General features: G+C 42.0%; 1 protein-coding gene across 1 annotated transcript; it reads left to right on the plus strand.

The window, feature by feature from the left end:
* The first annotated feature begins 979 nt into the window (after positions 1–979).
* On the plus strand, positions 980–20396 carry prpf3 (PRP3 pre-mRNA processing factor 3 homolog (yeast)). Its single transcript, XM_080747396.1, has 17 exons — positions 980–1147; positions 2627–2780; positions 3979–4109; positions 4701–4871; positions 5812–5892; positions 7403–7695; positions 9173–9291; positions 9914–10101; positions 10783–10949; positions 11429–11511; positions 13162–13311; positions 14413–14512; positions 15798–15911; positions 16541–16659; positions 16995–17072; positions 17231–17286; positions 18121–20396. Exons 2-17 carry the CDS (start codon positions 2636–2638, stop codon positions 18271–18273), a joined length of 2148 nt encoding a protein of 715 aa, XP_080603522.1. The 5' UTR covers positions 980–1147; positions 2627–2635; the 3' UTR covers positions 18274–20396.

A 20396-nucleotide genomic window follows, 5' to 3' on the forward strand; every position in this document is an offset into this window, starting at 1 on the left:
ATTGGTTGGATTGGCGGTTCTCCAAAAAAAAAGAATAATAAAAGAAAAAGAAAAGTTTCGTACAACTGCACATACTGTCATATACCCATAGGCATATATAGTATACTATACGGGCACATCGCGAGGTTCTGGACAATCGGTCTATGCCTAGATAGGGACATCCCTAAGAGACGCCGAGACCCATGTAGGCCAATAGGGTCTTACAGCACATGCAAGGCTGGTTCTACAGACTCCCACTTTTGCACACGGATAGCTCAGATTTGTGCCTTCTTAGCTGCTTGCCCTGTTGTTACTGTACTTGCACAATGTACAGTTGTACGAAACATTTTTATTTCTTATTTTTTTGTAGAACCGCCGATCCCACCAATATGCCCATATTGGGCAAATAGTCCTATACTACTGATGCCATCAGGGATCTCCATATATGGGCATAAAGGGGACAAGGACTAGCAGATACAGAGATCTCCATATATTTACGACACACTGACACGCACAGATCCTACGATCCAACCATATGCCCATATTGGGCATATAGTCCTACTGATGCCATCAGGGATCTCCATATATGGGCATAAAAGGGACAAGGACTGACAGATACAGAGAGATATCCATATATGGACTGATGGGAACATACAGTATGCGACTTGCGTCACACTGACACACACAGACTTTCACATAAATGGCCGTTTATGGTCGTATTTACAAATTATTTAGGAGGTTTCGTCCCAAGCACTTTTTACTACTTTCCATTGGTTCAATATTATTTTAACCAACACTCAGCTGTAAAGGGTGTTCACTGTTCAATAGCCCTGATTTAGCCAAAATCAAAAACCTCAAAAATGGTGTCTGTTGGCCAGACACTAGACAGTGACGATATCCACCTATATGCGGCAGTCATGAGCAAAACACACACAAACCCACAGTCTTGTCTGTCAAAAAGAAGACTCGTGTTGTTGTTCATTTCCGCTTCCGGGTAGCTGGTGTGAATGTGTGTAAAACGTCGTGGTAACGAAAGAGAGCCAAAAGTTTGTGACAAGAACTTATTCACTTTTTGAGTTTATTGTTTTAAACCTCTCAAAGCAACGACATTCAGCTCCATGTTTATGAACAGCTGAACGTCGAGACACCTTAACACACCGTCTGCAGGGTGAGTGCAGTAACAGTTATCTGCTGGTGTTAGTTAGCAGCGCCCTGCTAAGGCGTTAGCATGAGGCGTCAATTGGGTATGGCAAGCTATGGCAGCTGCCATACCTTGGCTACAGGGGAAAATAATAACATGTACTTTACGCGCGCGCAAGACACCAGTCATGTTGCCATACCTTAGCTTTTTCCGAACTGACGCCGCTGCAAGTTAGCATGCTGTGGAGCTTGGTTTGGCTAACAGGCTAGCTTTGGACAAAACAACAAACTCATTATGGACGTTTACTGTAATTGTCGTTGTCGTTGGTGTTTGTTTACTGTTTGCTGTCGTTGTTACACCATTTGGCACCTTTAATAGCCTCAGCAGCGTGAACTTGTCTCTCTTTGTGGTTTAGCTCTGGAATGTCTGATATTCCATACATGGAATGTAAACACATCCATAGAGCGCTGGTTCTCAAACCTGTTCATGCCAAGGAGGACCCCCATTTGAAAAGATATGCCAGGGACCCCCATACAAGATGATGTTAAGGCTCTAGCAGTGATTCATTTCTAAACAATTTAAAATTTCAAGGACCCCCAGTTGATATGCATTAGGCTACCTACGGACTCCTAGTTCTATCTCTGATACACCAATTTATATTGTAATAAAATCAATGTTAATTTAACCCTAAGAGTGTAAAGGGGTCCATTTGGTTCCATTTGTGCCCTCTCAGTTAGACCCATATGGTCCATTTGGTTCCTAGCTATCTATCATTTAGCTGGGGACCCCCTGGAACTCCCTCGAGGGCCCCAGGGGGGTATTCCATTTCCCACTTTGGGAACCACTGGTTCATTATCCCTCGAATGTCTGTGATATTCCATACATAGAATGTAAACACATCATGCATTTCTGTATGATGATGATTTTAAGTATGGACCCCCAATAACTCTCAAGAGTGTACACAGTGGAACCAAAAATGAACCTGCATTACATGATCTGCATTACATGTGTGAGTTGTTTCAGAAAATGTTGCTAGACTACTGCTGTTATGAATTTACTGCATCTCAGTTCTCACTTTATCAGATTTAACCGCCACATGTGCCACACTATGAAACATCCTTATTACTATTGATTAATTTACATCATAATCTGATCCTGAATGAAAAAAACAAGTTATGAATAAGATAAGAAATAAACAATGTTTTCATTCAGGAATCAGATTATAAACGATATCGACTGTCGGGTGGAAACTGTCCAAAACTGTGACTTTTCTGGATTCAAATTCATCCCGCCACGCTTTGAGCTTGTAGATCTGGTACTTTTGATGCTTTTGTGATGCTTAGTTAAGTATGATCTGTCAGGCAGAGGTTTATGCCTGACTGACAGCTACGATAACTTTTCATTCAGGATCAGATTATAACACTGTTTTTGTTCAGCATCGGATTATAAATTCTTGTTTTGGTTCAGGATCAGATCATGACATAAAGTGAATATGTTTTGGTTCAGGATCTGAGGATGTCCCTGCCGAAGCGAGAGGTGGAGGAGCTGAGGCCGTGGGTGGAGCGCACAGTGAAGAAGGTCCTGGGCTTCTCGGAGCCCACCGTGGTCACTGCAGCTCTACACTGTGTGGGAAAGGGTCTGGACAAGAGGAAAACCACAGGTCAGTGGCTCTGTTTTCTCTAGTTCACTGGGTCAGTGGTTCTCAACCTGTGCCCGGGTTATTTTGGGGGGTCCACAGGCCCAGATGCTTAATGTGCAACATTGTTTCCTCACTCAACAGTAAACCAACATGCATTATTTTTAAGTGTATACAGGGTATCTGCAGTTTCTGCACATTTCTAAAGTGACAATTTAAATAATTAAGACATTTTTAGTGCATCAAAACAAAGAGAACATTAACGCCTCGTTATGAGCTTGTAGATCTGCTATTTTCACATTATATATTGGTGGAACCGAGGCAAGCAAAATGTTATGCTCCAACTCCTGCCATTCCAAGTGCTTGTCGGTGTGGGGGTCCCCAGTTCAAATATGATTATGCGGGGGGTCGTGGCCTGAAAAAAATGAGAACCACTGCACTTGGTGGCTGTGGCGTGCACTGACACTGAACCTCCAAGTGCTGCAGATGAGCAAGTTGCTGTCTTGTATGGTTTCCTCCATCGTTGTGTTGAATGTGTAATCAATGCGCATTGTAAAGTGCTTTGGATGGATATGTGTCATATTATATAAATACCGTCCGTTGGAAAGTGCTGGCACGGGTGGACTTGCCGATTCATCATCATCACGCATCCACGTGCACACAATAGTGATCCCTTAACATGGAAGCCAACGGTCTTTCTCATCTTTGATGTCCATTTTCTCCAAAAAACACTTTTGATGCCAAGGATGGCATTGGATTCTCGCTAAAATAGTACAAGCTGAAAGGCATCGATCCGCCATTACTGTTTACGCTTTGGACGACAAGACTTCCGGGTAAATCTCAAAATCAAGTAGGAATTGTGAGCGCAATCTACTTCCGGCCTTCAAAATAAGAGACTGGCCGCGGACGGAGCAGGCGAACGGCAGCTTGGACTTTTAACCCTTTCATGTCTGGAGCACTAAATGGGTTAAGCCAAGGACATTAACCCATTAAGACCTGAGGCTGATTATACAAATGCCTTCTAAACCAGTAGTTCTGACACTTTTTCGTGCCAAACACTTTCAAGATTTTATCAAAAACAGCAGATACACTGTACAAGCTTGCAGCGCGGCACAAAGTGACTCACCATGAGCTTGTATATGTTTTCATTGAAACCAAACCCCACTCTAACTCCATGTCACTGGTTGTTTATCATCTTCTTTTTTACCTTTCTCACCTCCAGACCAGCTCCGTCCGTTCCTGGACGACTCAGCAGGAGGGTTTGTAGAGCGGCTGTTCGAGGCCCTGGAGGAGAGCCGTGGTGCCCGTGGCAACCGAGGAGCCGGAGACAAGAACCGCAAGAGAGACCTGAAGGTAAACACCCATCGCCACGGTAACCACAGTGGATGAGGACCTCAATGTAAAAATCACAGAGCGATCGATGAACAAATGTTATTGGCCGGAGTGATACTCTGGCTAGTGTATCCATGCTGAGCCATGGACTGCTAGCGCTTGCTCAGGGTATTCCTATACCGATACCAGTGTCGGAAAAGCTGCCAATACTGATATGTGATTTAGTGGTTAGATCAGGACCCCCATAACTCTGAGCGTGTACAAATTGTACACTCCCCTCAAGGAACCTATATACATACATAGGTAGAGGCCTCGTATAAGCCCTTTGGGCTTCTTGCCTCCTCCTAGCACTTTAATAGTTTTTCTGTTTTGGTGGAATATTGTATTGTTTAAAAAAAATGTGCTGAATAGAATAAAATAAAATAAAATAAAACCCAGGGAGTCTCTGAACCTCACTCTGAGAACCACTGTGTCCTAGATGTTTTTAATTACACACTGGTATCGCTACATCTCTAGTAATAAGTACAAGGATCAGATCCTAGATCAGCGACAGTACACTCCACCAATGGTACAGAATGTAAGTTTGAGTAATGTTTTCTTGCCTTTGTTGAGGATGTTTTCGGAGACGACGCTGAGCTGGGCTCGGTGAAGGAGGCCCCTGCAGAGGCCAGCGACCCGCCGGTGACCAAGAGGAAACGGGTGCCTCGCTTCGAGGAGGTGGAGGAGCCGGAGGTCATCCCCGGACCCCCCACGGAGAGCCCCGGAATGCTCACCAAGATGCAGGTAAACACACACACCTGAACCTAATACAGCCCCCGAGTGAATCACTGGTCTTTAGATTTAGTCGTGCCACTATTAGGGCTGTCACGATTACAATATTTGTTGACGTTTAATTGTCTTACAAATAATAGAGGGTATGCGCGTGACATCATCATACCAGGAAGTTATGCAGGAACGCCTACTGAGTGGCAAAAAACTACTTTCTGGCCTTGACAGCTCATACATCCAAACAGAAAGTCATTATCTGATTATATTAAACAACATTAAATGACGTTAAACTCATTTTGCTACTCACTTTGCCACTCGATTTGCCACTCGATATGCCATTCACTTTATGCATGCGCATACCCTCTATTGAGTTTGAACGACCTTAATTGTGTTTTGGGCATTGAACATAAAAATAACATTTGCATTTGCCGTTTAGGCTTTGTAATAAAACATTGCACAGGACATTTGAAAATGTATTCACATGTTTCAACACGGAAACGACGATTATGCAAAATAATTGTAATTAGACGATTATGTAGTAATTGTGACAGGCCTAGCCTCTACTGATGTAGCCTGTCAGTTTAGACCATGCGTTGTTTTATTGTTGTGGCACAAATATGGGGAAAAAATCCCTGTTTAACTTGGTGCTGCTGGCTGGGGTTGGGGACATGGAGTGCATCTCTCCACTCCGACATGTCTCCTTTCCGACATGTCTCCATTCCGACACTAACCCTATCTCTAACCCTAACCCTAAACCTAACACATATGGGAGTGTCGCCACTCCGACAATAAGAAGTCAATTTCGGAGTGGCGACATGTCGGAATGGAGAGAGCCTCCCGGGGACATGGGGTGCATTTTTAAAACATTCTCAGTTGAATAAGGATCTTAGTGCGGTGTGAATGTCCGGTGCTGAATGTTTGACTTCCATCATAAGACGTTCCTCTCTGTGTTCAGATCAAACAGATGATGGAAGCGGCGACCAAACAGATCGAAGAGAGGAAGAAACAGCTCAGCTTCCAGGCTCCTGCTCCTCCGGTATGCACTGCTCTCATGGATTCACGTGTTCAGGTGCCACGAGTCCACGGCTGATTTCAGTCACAGATCCTTCTCAAAAAATTAGAATATTTTGTAAAAGTAAATTCTCTTGAAACTTTCATATATTTCTTGAAACTTTCATATATTCTAGATACATTGGACATTCAGTGAATTATTCCAAACCTTTTTTTTTGTTAAAAATTTGATTTTTTTTATGGCATACATCTCATGAATATCAAAAGTCCATATTTCAAAATACTACAATATTACACGAGACCACTCAAAACAAGGATTTATAATAGAGAAATGTCAGCCTTCTGAAGTCAGAGTAGCTTGAAGTTCAGTGGGAAGTTTCCGAAGTCGGTTATGACTTGGGGTGCTATAGCATCTGCAATGCTTTTTCACACAATATTCTAATTTTTCGAGAAGGATCTGTATATTGGGGTTACCTGGGGTTAACCCTGTTAATAAACACGCAGCTGTGAGTTACGATCAGATGAAGCGATGTACAGAGGGGGCAGAAACTTTTGTTTTGTTTTGGAATTTCGTCTCTTGTCTCTCCTCTCTTCCTTTTGTCTCCCCTATCCTCCTCGTCTCTCCTGTCTCCTTTCTCTCTCACCTCCTCTTAGATAGATAGATACCTTTATTATCCCACAGGGGAAATTCAGTTGCCCAGAGGCAGCACAGCAGTTTAAGGTTACAAGTTACAAAGAAGTAAGAAAAAGAAAGAGTGCTGTAGTGTACAGTCCAAAGAGCAAGCACAAAAAAAGAAAAACCTAAAGTGTCGAAAAGCTATTGCAAAAAAAGGAGAATATATACTTAAAGTGACCACGAAACATTCAACGCTCATAAGTGACACGTCACACACACAAAAAGCAATACTCAAAGCTCTTTTCATCAGGCCTCATCATAAAACAACTGAACGTATTAAAGGTGCTTCATCAACAACGGAACTCAACGTATTAAAGGTGATACACCATGCATTTAAAAAGTATTTTTGTCATATTGTTTATGTCCCAAAAACGTTTTTCAAAAGGTTTGAGGCTAAATTACCACTCCTGAATAGAGAGCCTCTCTCATTTTTGAATGGCTCTCAAAGCATTTCAGCTGCAGTACCACCTTTGGCCTGAACTGCGCCACACCCCCAAAATCTTCTTGAAAAAAACATTTTTTTTTGGGAATTTTTTTTTTGAAGAAAAAAAAATAATATATATATATATTTTTTTATTTATGATGACGTCACAATCGGCAGATGACGTCACAATCGGCAGCAAATCTGGATAGCCTGTTATGAGAACCCGTGGGATACTTTTAACCTTCGCCTTCTCAAAACCAGAGAAAGACACAATGGTCAGAAATGGGACTTTGTGAGGATAGAAGGTGCTAGTGGGACCCCAAAAAAAGGTTTTAAAATAGGAAAAGTGAAATTTCATGGTGTATCACCTTTAAAGGTGCTTTGTCAACAACGGTTAACATGCCTCTAACAACAATGTCATCGGCTCTCCCACAGCAGCGGCTGCCCCTGCCCACCCCGCATCCCATGATGGACGCGCCCCCCGTCTCCAGGCTCCTCCCCCCTCCCTCGGGCGGCCCGCCCGGGGCCGGGGCTCTGTCCATCGCGCCGTCGCAGGCGGCCACGTTCATGAACGACGCCATCGAGAAGGCCCGCAAGGCGGCCGAGCTGCAGGCGCGCATCCAGTCCCAGCTGGCCATGAAGCCCGGCATCCTGGGAGCGCTGGGCAACACTGGACCGCACAACCTGGTGGCCCTCGCCAACCTCCACGCCATGGGCATCGCCCCACCGTACGTATGCCCTATAGCAGGTGTTTTCAAACTGGGGTGCCGCAAGATAATTTGATCATATTCATATTTGGAATTTATTTGGACACTTAAAAGCATATCGTCACTGTCGGGTGGAAACCTTGTATGTCCAAAACCGTTTGTTTTGTATTTATCATTTTAAAAATGATTTAAACTAGTGAAAACAGACGACCTACAAGCACACAACGCCTCGCACCGCGAGGCGTTGTGTGCTTGTAGATCTGCTGTTTTCACTACTTTTGTGAGACGGCCTTGTATGATGAAGCAGGGCTTTACTTTGCGAAAGAACGTACAGGTTTGAAACTTGAAGATACAAGGTTTCCGCCCGACAACGACGATATTTAGTATCATTTTAAACTTGAAGTACAAAGTTATTTTCAGTCAGTTCTATCCAAAATGGCTGTTTTCCTTGCAAAAAAATAAGGCATAAATATAAGGTGTTGGGAGTGAAAATTATGAATATATTGTAGGGGTGCCTCAGATGAAAATAATATTTATAGGGGTGCCCTGAGCCAAAAAAGTTTGGGAACCCCTGCCCGATAGCAGTGTTTCTCAAACTTTCACATTTCAAGCTCTCCCCTTAACTCTGACAGTGTACAAATTTGGTTCCATGTGTACACTGTCAGAGTTACAGACTTGCATGGGTCAATTTGAGAACGACTGCCCTATAGGACTAGCTTAAACAGAGTTAGAAAGACACTAATCATGCCTATTTGATATAGAACATGCATACTTAAATGATTAAAGTATGCATGCTGTGACAATAAAGTTGTCATAACACCGTCACAGGTAAATGTGCGGTGAAGCTCTTAGTTATGAAAGCTTTCACGTTACAGATGCAATTTCTATAGATTGTAAATCTACAGATGAACCTTCTAGAGCATATTAAACATACAGATAAGCATTCATTAGAGATGAATCTGCTATAGTAATTAAAAGTACAAACCTTGTAGATTAAACAAAATAAACTAGGGGTTAAATTTAAACCTTGTATAGAGATTAGAGACTAGATAGTTACTAATCATAAAGATATCGCTGTTATAGAGCGTATAGGAGCAGATAAACCCTTCTATGAACATAGATGGGTTAGCATGAATAGACAGGGCCTTTGTTTAAAGTTGGGTTTGGTCAGATTGTGATTGTGAACTTTCAATGGCTGCATGTGCAGGTATATTCCACTTGCATTCTCATTCAGAATGAAAATGCTCATGTAAACACCTCAGAATGGAGTAGAATATCCATTCCGAATGAATTTTCATTTGGTTTTGGAGGGGCGGTATATACAGTTTGAATCAGAATAGACTTTTGTTCAGGTTCCATGTAAACGTTTGGTACTATGAATCTCTATTCGGAATGAGCTTATTCTGAATGAATACATGTTGTGCATGTAAACGCAGCCAAAGAATATGACAACATTGTAATCAGAATAACCTCTGGGTGTGTGTGTGTGTGTGTGTAGTAAAGTGGAGATAAAGGAGGTGAATAAACCAGCTCCTCTCATCCTGGATGAGTTGGGACGGACAGTCGACGCCAGCGGCAACGAAGTGGAACTCACGCATCGCATGCCCACGCTTAAAGGTACACGCAAACAGACGCACGCACACACACACACACACACACACACACACACACACCCCTCAAGTTCAACGCTTTGTTGTCCATGGTGTAATTAACCCATTTAGAACGGGTACACATTATAGTGTATCATTATTTTATGCTTTAACTATTGAAAAATAGCAGATATACAAGCTCACAGCGCCGCGCTGCGAGCTTGTAGATCTGCTATTTTTGAAAAATCGTGAAAATTAGAATTTTGACCCGATTCTATTAAGTGTCTTTTGAATCCTTCTAAGGTTTATTGAAAAAGCTATGTTTCTATGTCAGCAATCTGGCAAGCCATCGTCAAAGAAAAGGTCCTTTTCACTTAAATGGAGCTCAGTTAGTCTGTTCTTGAGAGACTACTATGTCAGTGGTTCTCAAACCTTTTCATGTGAAGGACCCCCAAAATGATATTTATTCGGCCACGTATACATATATTCAATACATATATTGAAAGATTTGCACACATTTTCACGACTTTTTCAAAAATAGCAGATCTACAAGCTCGCAGCTTGTGAGCTTGTATATCTGCTATTTTTCACTGGTTAAAGCATTCAATAATTCTTGGCCTAAATGGGTTAATGTGTGTATGTGTGTGTAGCTAACATCCGTGCGGTGAAGAGAGAGCAGTTCCGCCAGCAGCTGAAGGAGAAGCCGGGGGAGGACCTGGAGTCGACGTCGTACTTTGACGGGCGCGTGTTCATCACCCCCGCCCAGCGGCCGCGCAAGGCCTTCAAGTTCCACGAGCAGGGGCGCTTTGAGAAGATCGCACAGAGGATCCGAACCAAGGTTAGATACCTAGAACGTGTCTGTGACGCTGCTTTCTGAGCCCCATGGTGTTTTGTACTCGGTGCGGGGCAGCAACCAGAAGCCAATGAAGGGAACACAGAACGGAGGGGGAAACTTAAAAATCAAGAGAGGTTGAAGACCAGTATTCAAAATTAGGGTTGAGATCCTATAGAATTTTAACGATTCTGGTTCCTTATCCGTCCAATTCCTTAACACTTCCTTCATTTAAATAAGAATATATAATTTTGGCCTTATATTATAATTTTTGATGAACACAAATTCAATCAATACATATAGTAGTGCATACATGTTATTGAAGTGAATATAGATATAGATATTTATTAGTAGTGAGTTCCATGGACCCTCTGGCTTACTTATGGACCCTTACAAGTCTGTAACTCTGAGAGCATAAAAATGGAACCAAATGGACCCGTAAGGTGGTCCTTGAAATAAAAAGAAAAAAAAAGAAAATCGCCTGTATTGTAATTGAATTTGCAGACGCGAAGTCCACAAACCAGCTCCTGACAGTGATAAAATTTGTTCCGGAGGTTCCAAATGTGATGGAAGTGATTCCTTTTTCCTCAATGTTGGATGAACTTGGATCCAGGTTCCTCCGGAGCTGGATCCCACTACCCCGATTGAAATGTTAAATGTCTTCCAATCTAAATTGTGCGTTCTCAGGCCCAGTTGGAGAAGCTCCAGACAGAGATCGCTCAGGCTGCCAAGAAGACGGGCATCCAGGCCTCCACCAAGCTGGCTCTGATCGCCCCAAAGAAGGAGCTGGGAGACGGGATGGTCCCCGACATGGAATGGTGGGACTCCTACATCGTGCCCTCCAATGTAGAAATGTAAGACCATCTCATGGATGAAAGCTCTCAGTCACCACAAATGATTTCAGTCATTTTCCATAGAAGCCAGCATGGAAGGATGTTTGCGCAGCGAAAATAGCCATATCTACAAGATCACACATTGCATCACTTAGTCCTCACCACTGTCTACCAACATTTTGACTGATATTTCCTTTGAAAAGGTGCCAAACCTTGAAGAGATATTAATGATTTCGTGCTTGTGGGGCTTTTCCGCCTTTTATTGATGGTACAGTTGGTAGACAGAAAACGGAGAGAGACGGGGAGCTACTGGTATCCCTCAAACCACCGGTGCTCATGAAAGGGAATACAATTAGCAAAAGAGGACAAAATGTGCCACAGAGGCACAAAATGTGGTATGCGCCTGGACCGCTAGGGAAGTCTGTTTGGCAAGCAACACCATGGTTTGGTGTGTACTGATTGAGTGTAATGGTTTTCCGTGTTGAATGTCTCCTGAACAGAAACTCTGAGACTTCATTTGTTGACCTGGAGCTGCATGGAGTCACCAACCTGGTGGAACACCCTGCTCAGATGAGCCCCCCTGGTAACACACACACACACACACACACACACACACACACACACACACACACAGAGGGTGTGTAACACAGCATATCGTCGTTGTCGGGTGGAAACCTTGTATGTCCAAAACCGTTCATTTTGTATTTATCATTTAAAAAAATAACAAACTAGTGAAAACAGCCGATCTACAAGCACCCACCGCCTCGTGTTCACTACTTTTGTGCGACAGCCTTGTATGATGAAGCAGGGCTTTACTTTACGGAAAAAAACATACACATTTGAAACTTGGAGATACAAGGTTTCTGGCCGACAGTGACGATATGCATAGTCTACTTTAATTAAGTTTTGTGTGTCCACTTTAAATAACCGTCATTACCGTCGTCAACCAGTAGGTGTCCTACTAGACACACAGACACGGTGCATTGCATTATACAAGTGAACAGATCCAATCCAGTGCTAGGGTATGCAGCCTGATGCAAACAGGAAAAAAAGCAGAAAGATTGGTGAGCACAGGGTCTGTAGCAGCGGTAGCCTGACACTCAGCCTGAATTAACATTTCGTTTCACTTCATTATTCAGTCTGAACTCGGTTCCGCCTACGGCGTTTGCAGGGATGGGCGTTGCCAAAAAGAGGCAGTCTTCAGCGATTGGTTCACCGACCAACACATGACATAGTGTTGTTATGTGTGACTGGCTAGTGGCTAGCCTGTTGCTTGCTAGTGCTACTTGCTAACCAAAGAAACAGTCAGAATAGGAGCACTACGAACTAGTAATCAAACACAACATAACATGCCTGCTACTGGTGTTTCATAGCGAGATCGATACGATCGCATTTTACCGCAATTTACCGCATTTTATCGCGACGCGATGCGCAGTACGGTACGGCGGCGGCGCTGGTGTACTTGGAAACACACATGAGTTCTGGGAAACCCCCACCCACGCTGATCACAAGACGCTGATTCACGGCGCTGATTCGCCGATCGGATTTTCAACCGAGGCAGGCCCTCCTCAATGAGAGCGATAGACCTGAATCGCCAAACAAAAAAAATAAAGGGGTGTGGCTAGCGATTCAGGGTCTGGAACTAGGCTATAGCAGCGGTACTCGGACTGAAAAAGATTTTTGGGTTCCCCCCCTGATGATTTGCTTAACTCGACAGTAAACGAACCTACATACAGTATAGGAGTATACAGGGTGTCTGCACATTGCACAATTTAAGACCTTTTTGTATACCTCTAAAATAAATGAAAAGACCATTACTGCATCAAAAGTAATCAACAAACTATTCTTTGAAAAATGGGTAAACATTGGCCAGTTTGTGAAATATTACATTAAAAGGCAAAGAATTAGAAAATAGCAGAACTACAAGCTCACAATATTTATCTGTGGAACCAAGTCAAATGAAATGTAATGCCTCAACTCCTATGATTCCAAGTGTTTCCCCTATTCAAGTGATTACTTTGGGTGGTCACAACCTGAAATGTTCAAGGAAGCAATACGGGTAATACTGTAAAGTTTGTTTCTGTTTGACATTACTTGGACAGTATGGTGAAGAAACATGCAGAGCAGGTTGTATAATGCTTTTGTACAGTAATAAGTTTAACAGAAGATGGGGGATGTAACGGATGTAATTCCATCCGTGTACATTGATGTGTTGTTGTGTGTTGTTGTGCAGTGGACACAGACGTGCCGGGGGGTGTCACTCTGGGGGTCTACCTGACCAAGAAGGAACAGAAGAAACTGCGGAGGCAAACCAGGAGAGAAGCACAGAAAGAGCTGCAGGAGAAGGTCAGACTGGGCCTGATGCCTCCTCCTGAACCCAAAGGTACGCATGCACATAACTAGGGGTGGATATTGGCAAGAATCTCGCGATGCAATACGTATCACGATACTTGGGACACGATGCAATAGTATCACGATAAATTGCAAATCTTTGCGATATGATACTATTGCGATATATCACCTGCTCTAATGTTGTTTTTTCGTCATTCGCAACGATTTTCTCGAGAGACCTCACTCACTGAACCATGGGAAGGGAAGTAGCTACGTACAGCGACATCTAGAGGCAGAAGAGTGTCAGGACCGGACTTCTACCATTGGTTCCTATGCAGGGGAACATATTCTATTTCCCTCAAAGTATTGCGATACTATGGCCTGAAGTATCGATACAGTATTGGCAAATAAACTATGGCGATGTATTGCCATATCGATTATATTGCCCACCCCTACACATAACTGTACACGTGCACACGTCATCCATAGCTGGAAGGTATGCACGTACATACAGTACACTCGTAACTCAATATGCATACACACCAGTGTTGTATATCAAACCTTTGTCATGATTACAACTAATGAATGATTAAGAAAAATAATGTTGTGGAAAATAGCCGGTCTTCAAGCTATGTGGTGTGTTATGAGCTTGTTGATCGGCTATTGGCACAATCTTTGCAAGTATTATAAAGGGTTAAGTGGTTAATCAGAATAAAGGTCCATTCCCACTGGGCCAGATAACAGATAAAAAAAATCTTTCTCCACATAATTTTTCCATTCAAGTGGGTGGTAGATACAGATAAAAAAAATATCTATCACAGATAAAAAAGAATATCAGTGATGGATTTCTTTTTTATCTGTATCTATCATCCACTTAAATGGAAAAATATCTGGAGAAAGAGATTTTTATCTGTTATCTGGCCCAGTGGGAATTGGCCTTAATCCTTTTAGGTGTGTTTAAAATAAGAACATTGTATAGAATTGTTTCGACGACACGTCAGAAAAAAAATAATACTTTCTTCTCGATTATTCTCTGTAAGTCTGTTATTATCTATTTTTTGTTTTGATATATTTTCCGTTAATTGTCCAGCCCTAAATCACACACACTGAACACATGATGACATGATGTTGATGTTTTCTCATGTGTCGTCAGTGCGTATCTCCAACCTGATGAGGGTCCTGGGAACGGAGGCGGTGCAAGACCCCACCAAGGTGGAGGCTCACGTCCGAGCGCAGATGGCCAAGAGACAGAAGTCAGTTCCTAATAATTAACCCATTTAGGCCTAGAATTATTGAATGCTTTAACCAGTGAAAAATAGCAGATATACAAGCTCACAGCGCGGCACCGAGTGCCGCGCTGCGAGCTTGTAGATCTGCTATTTTTGAAAAAGTCGTGAAAATGTGTGCACATCTTTGAATATGTGTATTTTCAAAGCAAACGTTTGTAACTCAAAGTTTGCGTCTGGGTGGTCCCTGGAACTAAATATTTTGAGATGGGGGCCAAATAAATATCATTTTGGGGTCCTTCACATGAAAAGGTTTGAGAACCACTGACATAGTAGTATCTCTAGAACAGACCAACTGAGCTCCATTTAAGTGAAAATTACCTTTTCTTTGACGATTGCTGGCCAGATTGCTGACATAGAAACATAGGTTTTTCAAAAAATCTTAGAAGGATTCAAAAGACACTTATAGAATCGGGTCAAAATTCGAATTTTCACGATTAAAAAAAATAGCAGATCTACAAGTTCGCTGTGAGCTTGTATATCTGCTATTTTTCAATAGTTAAAGCATAAAATAATGATACACAATAATGTGTACCCGTTCTAAACGGGTTCAAGCAATGTTACACAAGAGGGCGTGCGTTAACGCCATTATTGGCATGACACGTGATGAGGTCAGGATCGAGGCGGAGCATCACTGAAGTGCCAATAATCAGGATAAAGCTACCCCTGAGTGTAATATTGCTATTATACAACTGTTACCATCAAAATAAAACATATTGTCGTTGTCGGGTGGAAACCTTGTATGTCCAAAACCTTCCCTTTTTGTTATTTAAAAATGTTTTAAAATACTGAAAATAGTCGAGGCGTTGTGTGCTTGTAGATCTGCTATTTTCACTACTTTTGTGTGACACTTTTGTATGAAACCTTCCCTTTTTGTAATTTAAAAATGTTTTAAAAAACTGAAAATAGTCAAGGCGTTGTGTGCTTGTAGATCTGCTATTTTCACTACTTTTTGACTCTTTTGTATGATGAAGTAGGGCTTTAATTTACCCAAAGACATACACATTTGAAATTTGGAGATGCAGGGTTTCTGCCTGACAGTGACGAATATACAAATGTATTCATATTCATGTATTGATAAAACAAAGATTGAAATTCCTTTTGGAATGACCAAACCTGCCTACAAATGATCTCATTGGAGACACTGCAATGGTACCATCTTTATACTATAGACTGAACATGGGTAAAGCGCTGATTTATTTCATTGTTGACTTCCATAACCTTCCATAATGTTGTATCATGGTCCCGCCAGGGCTCACGAGGAGGCCAACGCAGCTCGTAAACTGACCTCGGAACAGCGCAAGGAGAAGAAGGTGAAGAAGCTAAAGGAAGACCTGACGCATGGGGTTCACATCGCTGTCTACAGGTCAGTCCATTGACATCTCATCTGGGTGCGTTCAGGCGCTCATGTGCGTGAACACACGCTCATCTCTGTGTGTGTGTGTGTGTGTGTGTGTGTCACTGTTGTTTTTGACAGCAAATTTTGATTTAGTTTTAGTCATAGTCTTTTGAATAAAATGTCATTTAATTTTAGTCATAATTTAGTCATCTGAAAAGTTTTAGTTAGTCTAATTTTAGTCGACTAAATCTACAGTTGATTTAGTCAACTAAAATGTATTTTGGCAGGCCTTGATGGCATCGTAATGACTGATTTTACACTTGATTGCGTGCTGAAAATAGCCGATCTACAAGCTCACAACGCGTCGCAGCGCGACGCGTTGTGAGCTTGTAGATCTGCTATTTTCAGCATGCAACACCTGAGAGAAAATGACTCTCTTCAGAATGAGTCCCTCCCTAACGTTTTAGTCTAGTTTTTATTTTGTTGACGAAATTGTCAATATATTCAGTCTTAGATTAAGTCATCACAGCTTAGTTTTTATTTCGTTTTTATTTAGTTTTCGTCAGTGAAAAAAAAAACTCAGTCGACAAACATTTTTCGTCATAGTTTTAGTCGACAAAATCAACATTTGTGTTTGTGTCTCTCTGTCTCTCCAGGATTCGTAACCTTCATAATCCCGCTAAGAAGTTTAAGGTGGAGGCCAACGCCAACCAGTTGTACCTGACGGGAACCGTGGTTTTACACAAAGACGTTAACATCGTGGTGGTGGAGGGAGGTGAGTTATTATCAATGTATGAACATGTGAAATTGTGAACATGTCACTCGTCTCTTCATTAAGTGGACTTTATATCATTAAGTGGACTTTATAATCTATGAACACACAAAACTGTGAACACGTGAAATTATTAACATGAATCTATCGCATGAAACCGACTATGAACACATAAATCTCTTGATACATGAAACGCGTATATTCGAGTGATACAGTAATACATTAAAGTTGTTAAAAGTAATCTACTGATGTTAGATTACACTAGTCAGTCGTATAGATAGACGCATACATAAATAAATGTAGCCGTTAGTTTAATGTGCGATTGTTTTTGTCTGAAGGTCCCAAATCACAGAAGAAGTTTAAGAGGTTGATGTTACATAGAATCAAATGGCCGGAACACACCTCAAAAAGAGATGGTAAGTCTTTAATATAATTTATCCATTCATTATGTTTTAGTATTTTAGTTGATGTCCATAATTGATTTATTAATTCGTTTTTTAGCTGCTTGCAAAGCACTTTGTAAATATTTAAGAAGTCCTGTACAAATGTGTGTGTGTGTGTGTGTGTTTTTCAGATCCAGACGCCTACGATGAAACCAAGAGAAACAACAAATGCTGGTTGATTTGGGAGGTGAGAGGAGACGTGCACGTACAAACACACACACGTGACACCACACATACATACGTGCATACGTGCATATTTACATACTATGTTGTCGCTTGTCATGTGGAAACCTTGCATGTCTGACCGAAATGTTTAAAGGACAACTCCGCCCTAAATCACTTCTAGGCAAATTTTCCTACTTATATTGATCCCAAAAGACAAAAGGTCTATTAGGCCTAATAGACCCCATGGACAGTCTTTTGGGATCAATATAAGTAGGAAAATTAAACTAGAGGTGATTTAGGGCGGAGTTGTCCTTTAATTGCTTCACTTTCTTTTTTATTTCTAAAATACACACATTGTGAGCATGCATATGAGCCATTGTTTTACTACTTTTGTGCGACACTGGAGTATGACAAAGTAGGTCATTGATTTACTAACAGACAGAAAAATGTGTAAATAATGGAGATACAACTTTTCTGCCTGATAAAGGCTATTACAAGTACAACATTTACGTTGACAATTGCCATTCAAATCATTGTAATTATCGATTTGTTTTTATCGAACATTGGGACATTTGTCTTAATCAAAGTGCACAATGCAGATATGACAAATAATTATTCACACATTTAATCATTTATACTTTACAATTGTTTTAAATAGCGGAAATGGCTGATCTACAAGCTTACAGCATGTTGTATTTTATTGGGAAACGTATTTACATTTTTAAACATGGTAACCATTATGATGAAATAATTGCGATTACCTCAAATAATTGCGATTAGGCAATCATGTAATAATACATGTACACATGTATTATTATATTAACTGTGTGTGTTGGGTTGGGTTTTTCCTCCCCAGGGAACAGCCAAGGAGCGCAGCTTCAGTGGAGAGATGAAGTTCAAGCAGTGTCCCACAGAGAACATGGCCAGAGAACATTTTAAGAAACACGGAACGGAACACTACTGGGACCTGGCTCTGAGCCAGAGCGTCCTGGAGGGCACCGACGACTGACGACTTCCCCCCACCCCCACCCCCGTCAAACCACACCCCCTCCAGCCGCACCCCGACGCTCAACCAAACGTTCACCCCCTGCACCAACACACGCCGGACACCTTCCACTGAAAACCACCCTCGTCCTGTTAACCCATTCAGAACGGGTACACATTATTGTGTATCATTATTTTATGCTTTATCTATTGAAAAATAGCAGATATACAAGCTCACAGCGCGGCACCGAGTGCCGCGCTGCGAGCTTGTAGATCTGCTATTTTTCACTGGTTAAAGCATTCAATAATTCTAGGCCTAAATGGGTTAAACCCAGAGTTATCCTTGGGTGCACGTGGCTCGTCTCGCACGGAAGATAGACACGAGGCGGCGCAACGGCTTGTAGATCGTCTGTTTTACGTGCACAGCCCAAGGCACGCAGCCACGTATAAATCAGTCATTAGTCTGCAGCATAGTCCAAAACAAAGTCAAACTTTCTTTTTATTTAGGGCTGCCTATTTTCGTACTATTTTATCGATTTGTTTTGATTATTTGAATAATCAAGAAGCATGTTTCTCTTATTATGTTTTATATCAACAGCTTAACTATTCTCTCCCCCCCATTTTCAGCAGGACTTGCCGAAACGAACAAAGTTCCCTGTGGACAGAACTGTTCTCTAGTCGCTGTGGCTCACCTCGAGTTCTGAACCACTGTATACGATGCTGAAAGAGTGATTTTTACCACAGCTCTCCTCTTACATCAACCTCCTTGATTGATTACTTTATTAACAATTATGCATGAAGCAATACTAAAAGGATAAAACACAAAAAAAGCCTTGATGGCTTGATTCCATTGTGGACCTCCAACTGAATTAACGGGTTTAATGCATCTGCTTCATTGTTTCATGTGGTTAATTGCCTTTTAGGTTGTGTTTGCAGTCACATGGAGTGTGTACAAATGTAACCAAGTGGGCCCTCCCTCCCTCACAGGTCCATTTGGTTCCATTTGTGCACTCAGAGTTATGGGGGTCCTAGAAAAAAATTGACAACTTCAAAACTGTCCGCATTGAGAGCCTCTGCGGTGGTGTTCAAGTTACTCAGAACATCTCTGAGGCGACACATTTGTCGTTTTGGTTCATATTGACCTGCCAGAGACGGAAACCGTTTGACTTGTGTTTTGGAGTATGCTGCAGCCATTAGTCTGCAGACGGGCACACAGACGTATGGCGAATCACAAAGCACTGGCCAACGATCGATGCATATAAAACTGCATATAGAATACAGCACCCCACCCTCCCACCGTGGCTCCTGGAAGCGTTGGTGCGTCTGTAGCTTCCACCTGCAGTCCCACAGACTGACGATACATAGGAAGACGTGTGTATAAATGCTCGTGTGTGTGTGTGTGTGTGTGCGTGCGTGCGTGAGAGCGAGAGAGGCAGGCAGGGTAGTTTATTTTTCAGCTGCTTTGCGTCTATTTTTTCCAATATAACTAAGCCTGACAGGTTGTTGTAAAATTGCTTCGTCATGAGTCATGACTGTTGATGAAAACCACACTGCCCTGTCTGTGTGGAAAACGACTATTATTATTAGCACTGTTTCTTTTGTTATGTTGAGGTTTATAGCTGCAATCCACAACTTTTTAAAATGTGGGTACATTGGTCATGGTGTTTTTATATCGTGCAACTGCGGTGGCTGTAGTTGGTCTACCTGCTCTTCAAAGTGTATAGCCTGTGATTGGGTACGACCACTACTGGTTGACTAGTGTTATTGCACAAAGCTCAAAATACAACATCCTCTGCCCAAACGGGCTTCGCGCAGCAATGGAATTCTCCGTACTCGTGTGGGTGGGGTAATCAGGGTTCGAATACCAGGTTGGACATCAAAAAAAGGTTGCAGATTGCAGCTTTAACATAACATCACGTATAGGCCTGTATTAACAGATATCGAATAGGGAAAGAAGTGGAGCAGTGTTTTGCATTTTATCGAAACGCAACCATAAAAAAAAGAAAAAAACCTTTTTGAATTTGTTTAATATAATTTGACACCATAGAAATGAGACTTGGTGATCTTTGAGTTACAATACATGAGAGGTCTTCTGTCAGGCAAACAGTGCATTTTGTCCCTTTGATGTATTCGCTGTATGTTGATACG

This window comes from Nannobrachium achirus, assembly GCF_963921795.1.
Source record: "Nannobrachium achirus genome assembly, chromosome: 2".
NCBI lineage: Eukaryota > Metazoa > Chordata > Actinopteri > Myctophiformes > Myctophidae > Nannobrachium > Nannobrachium achirus.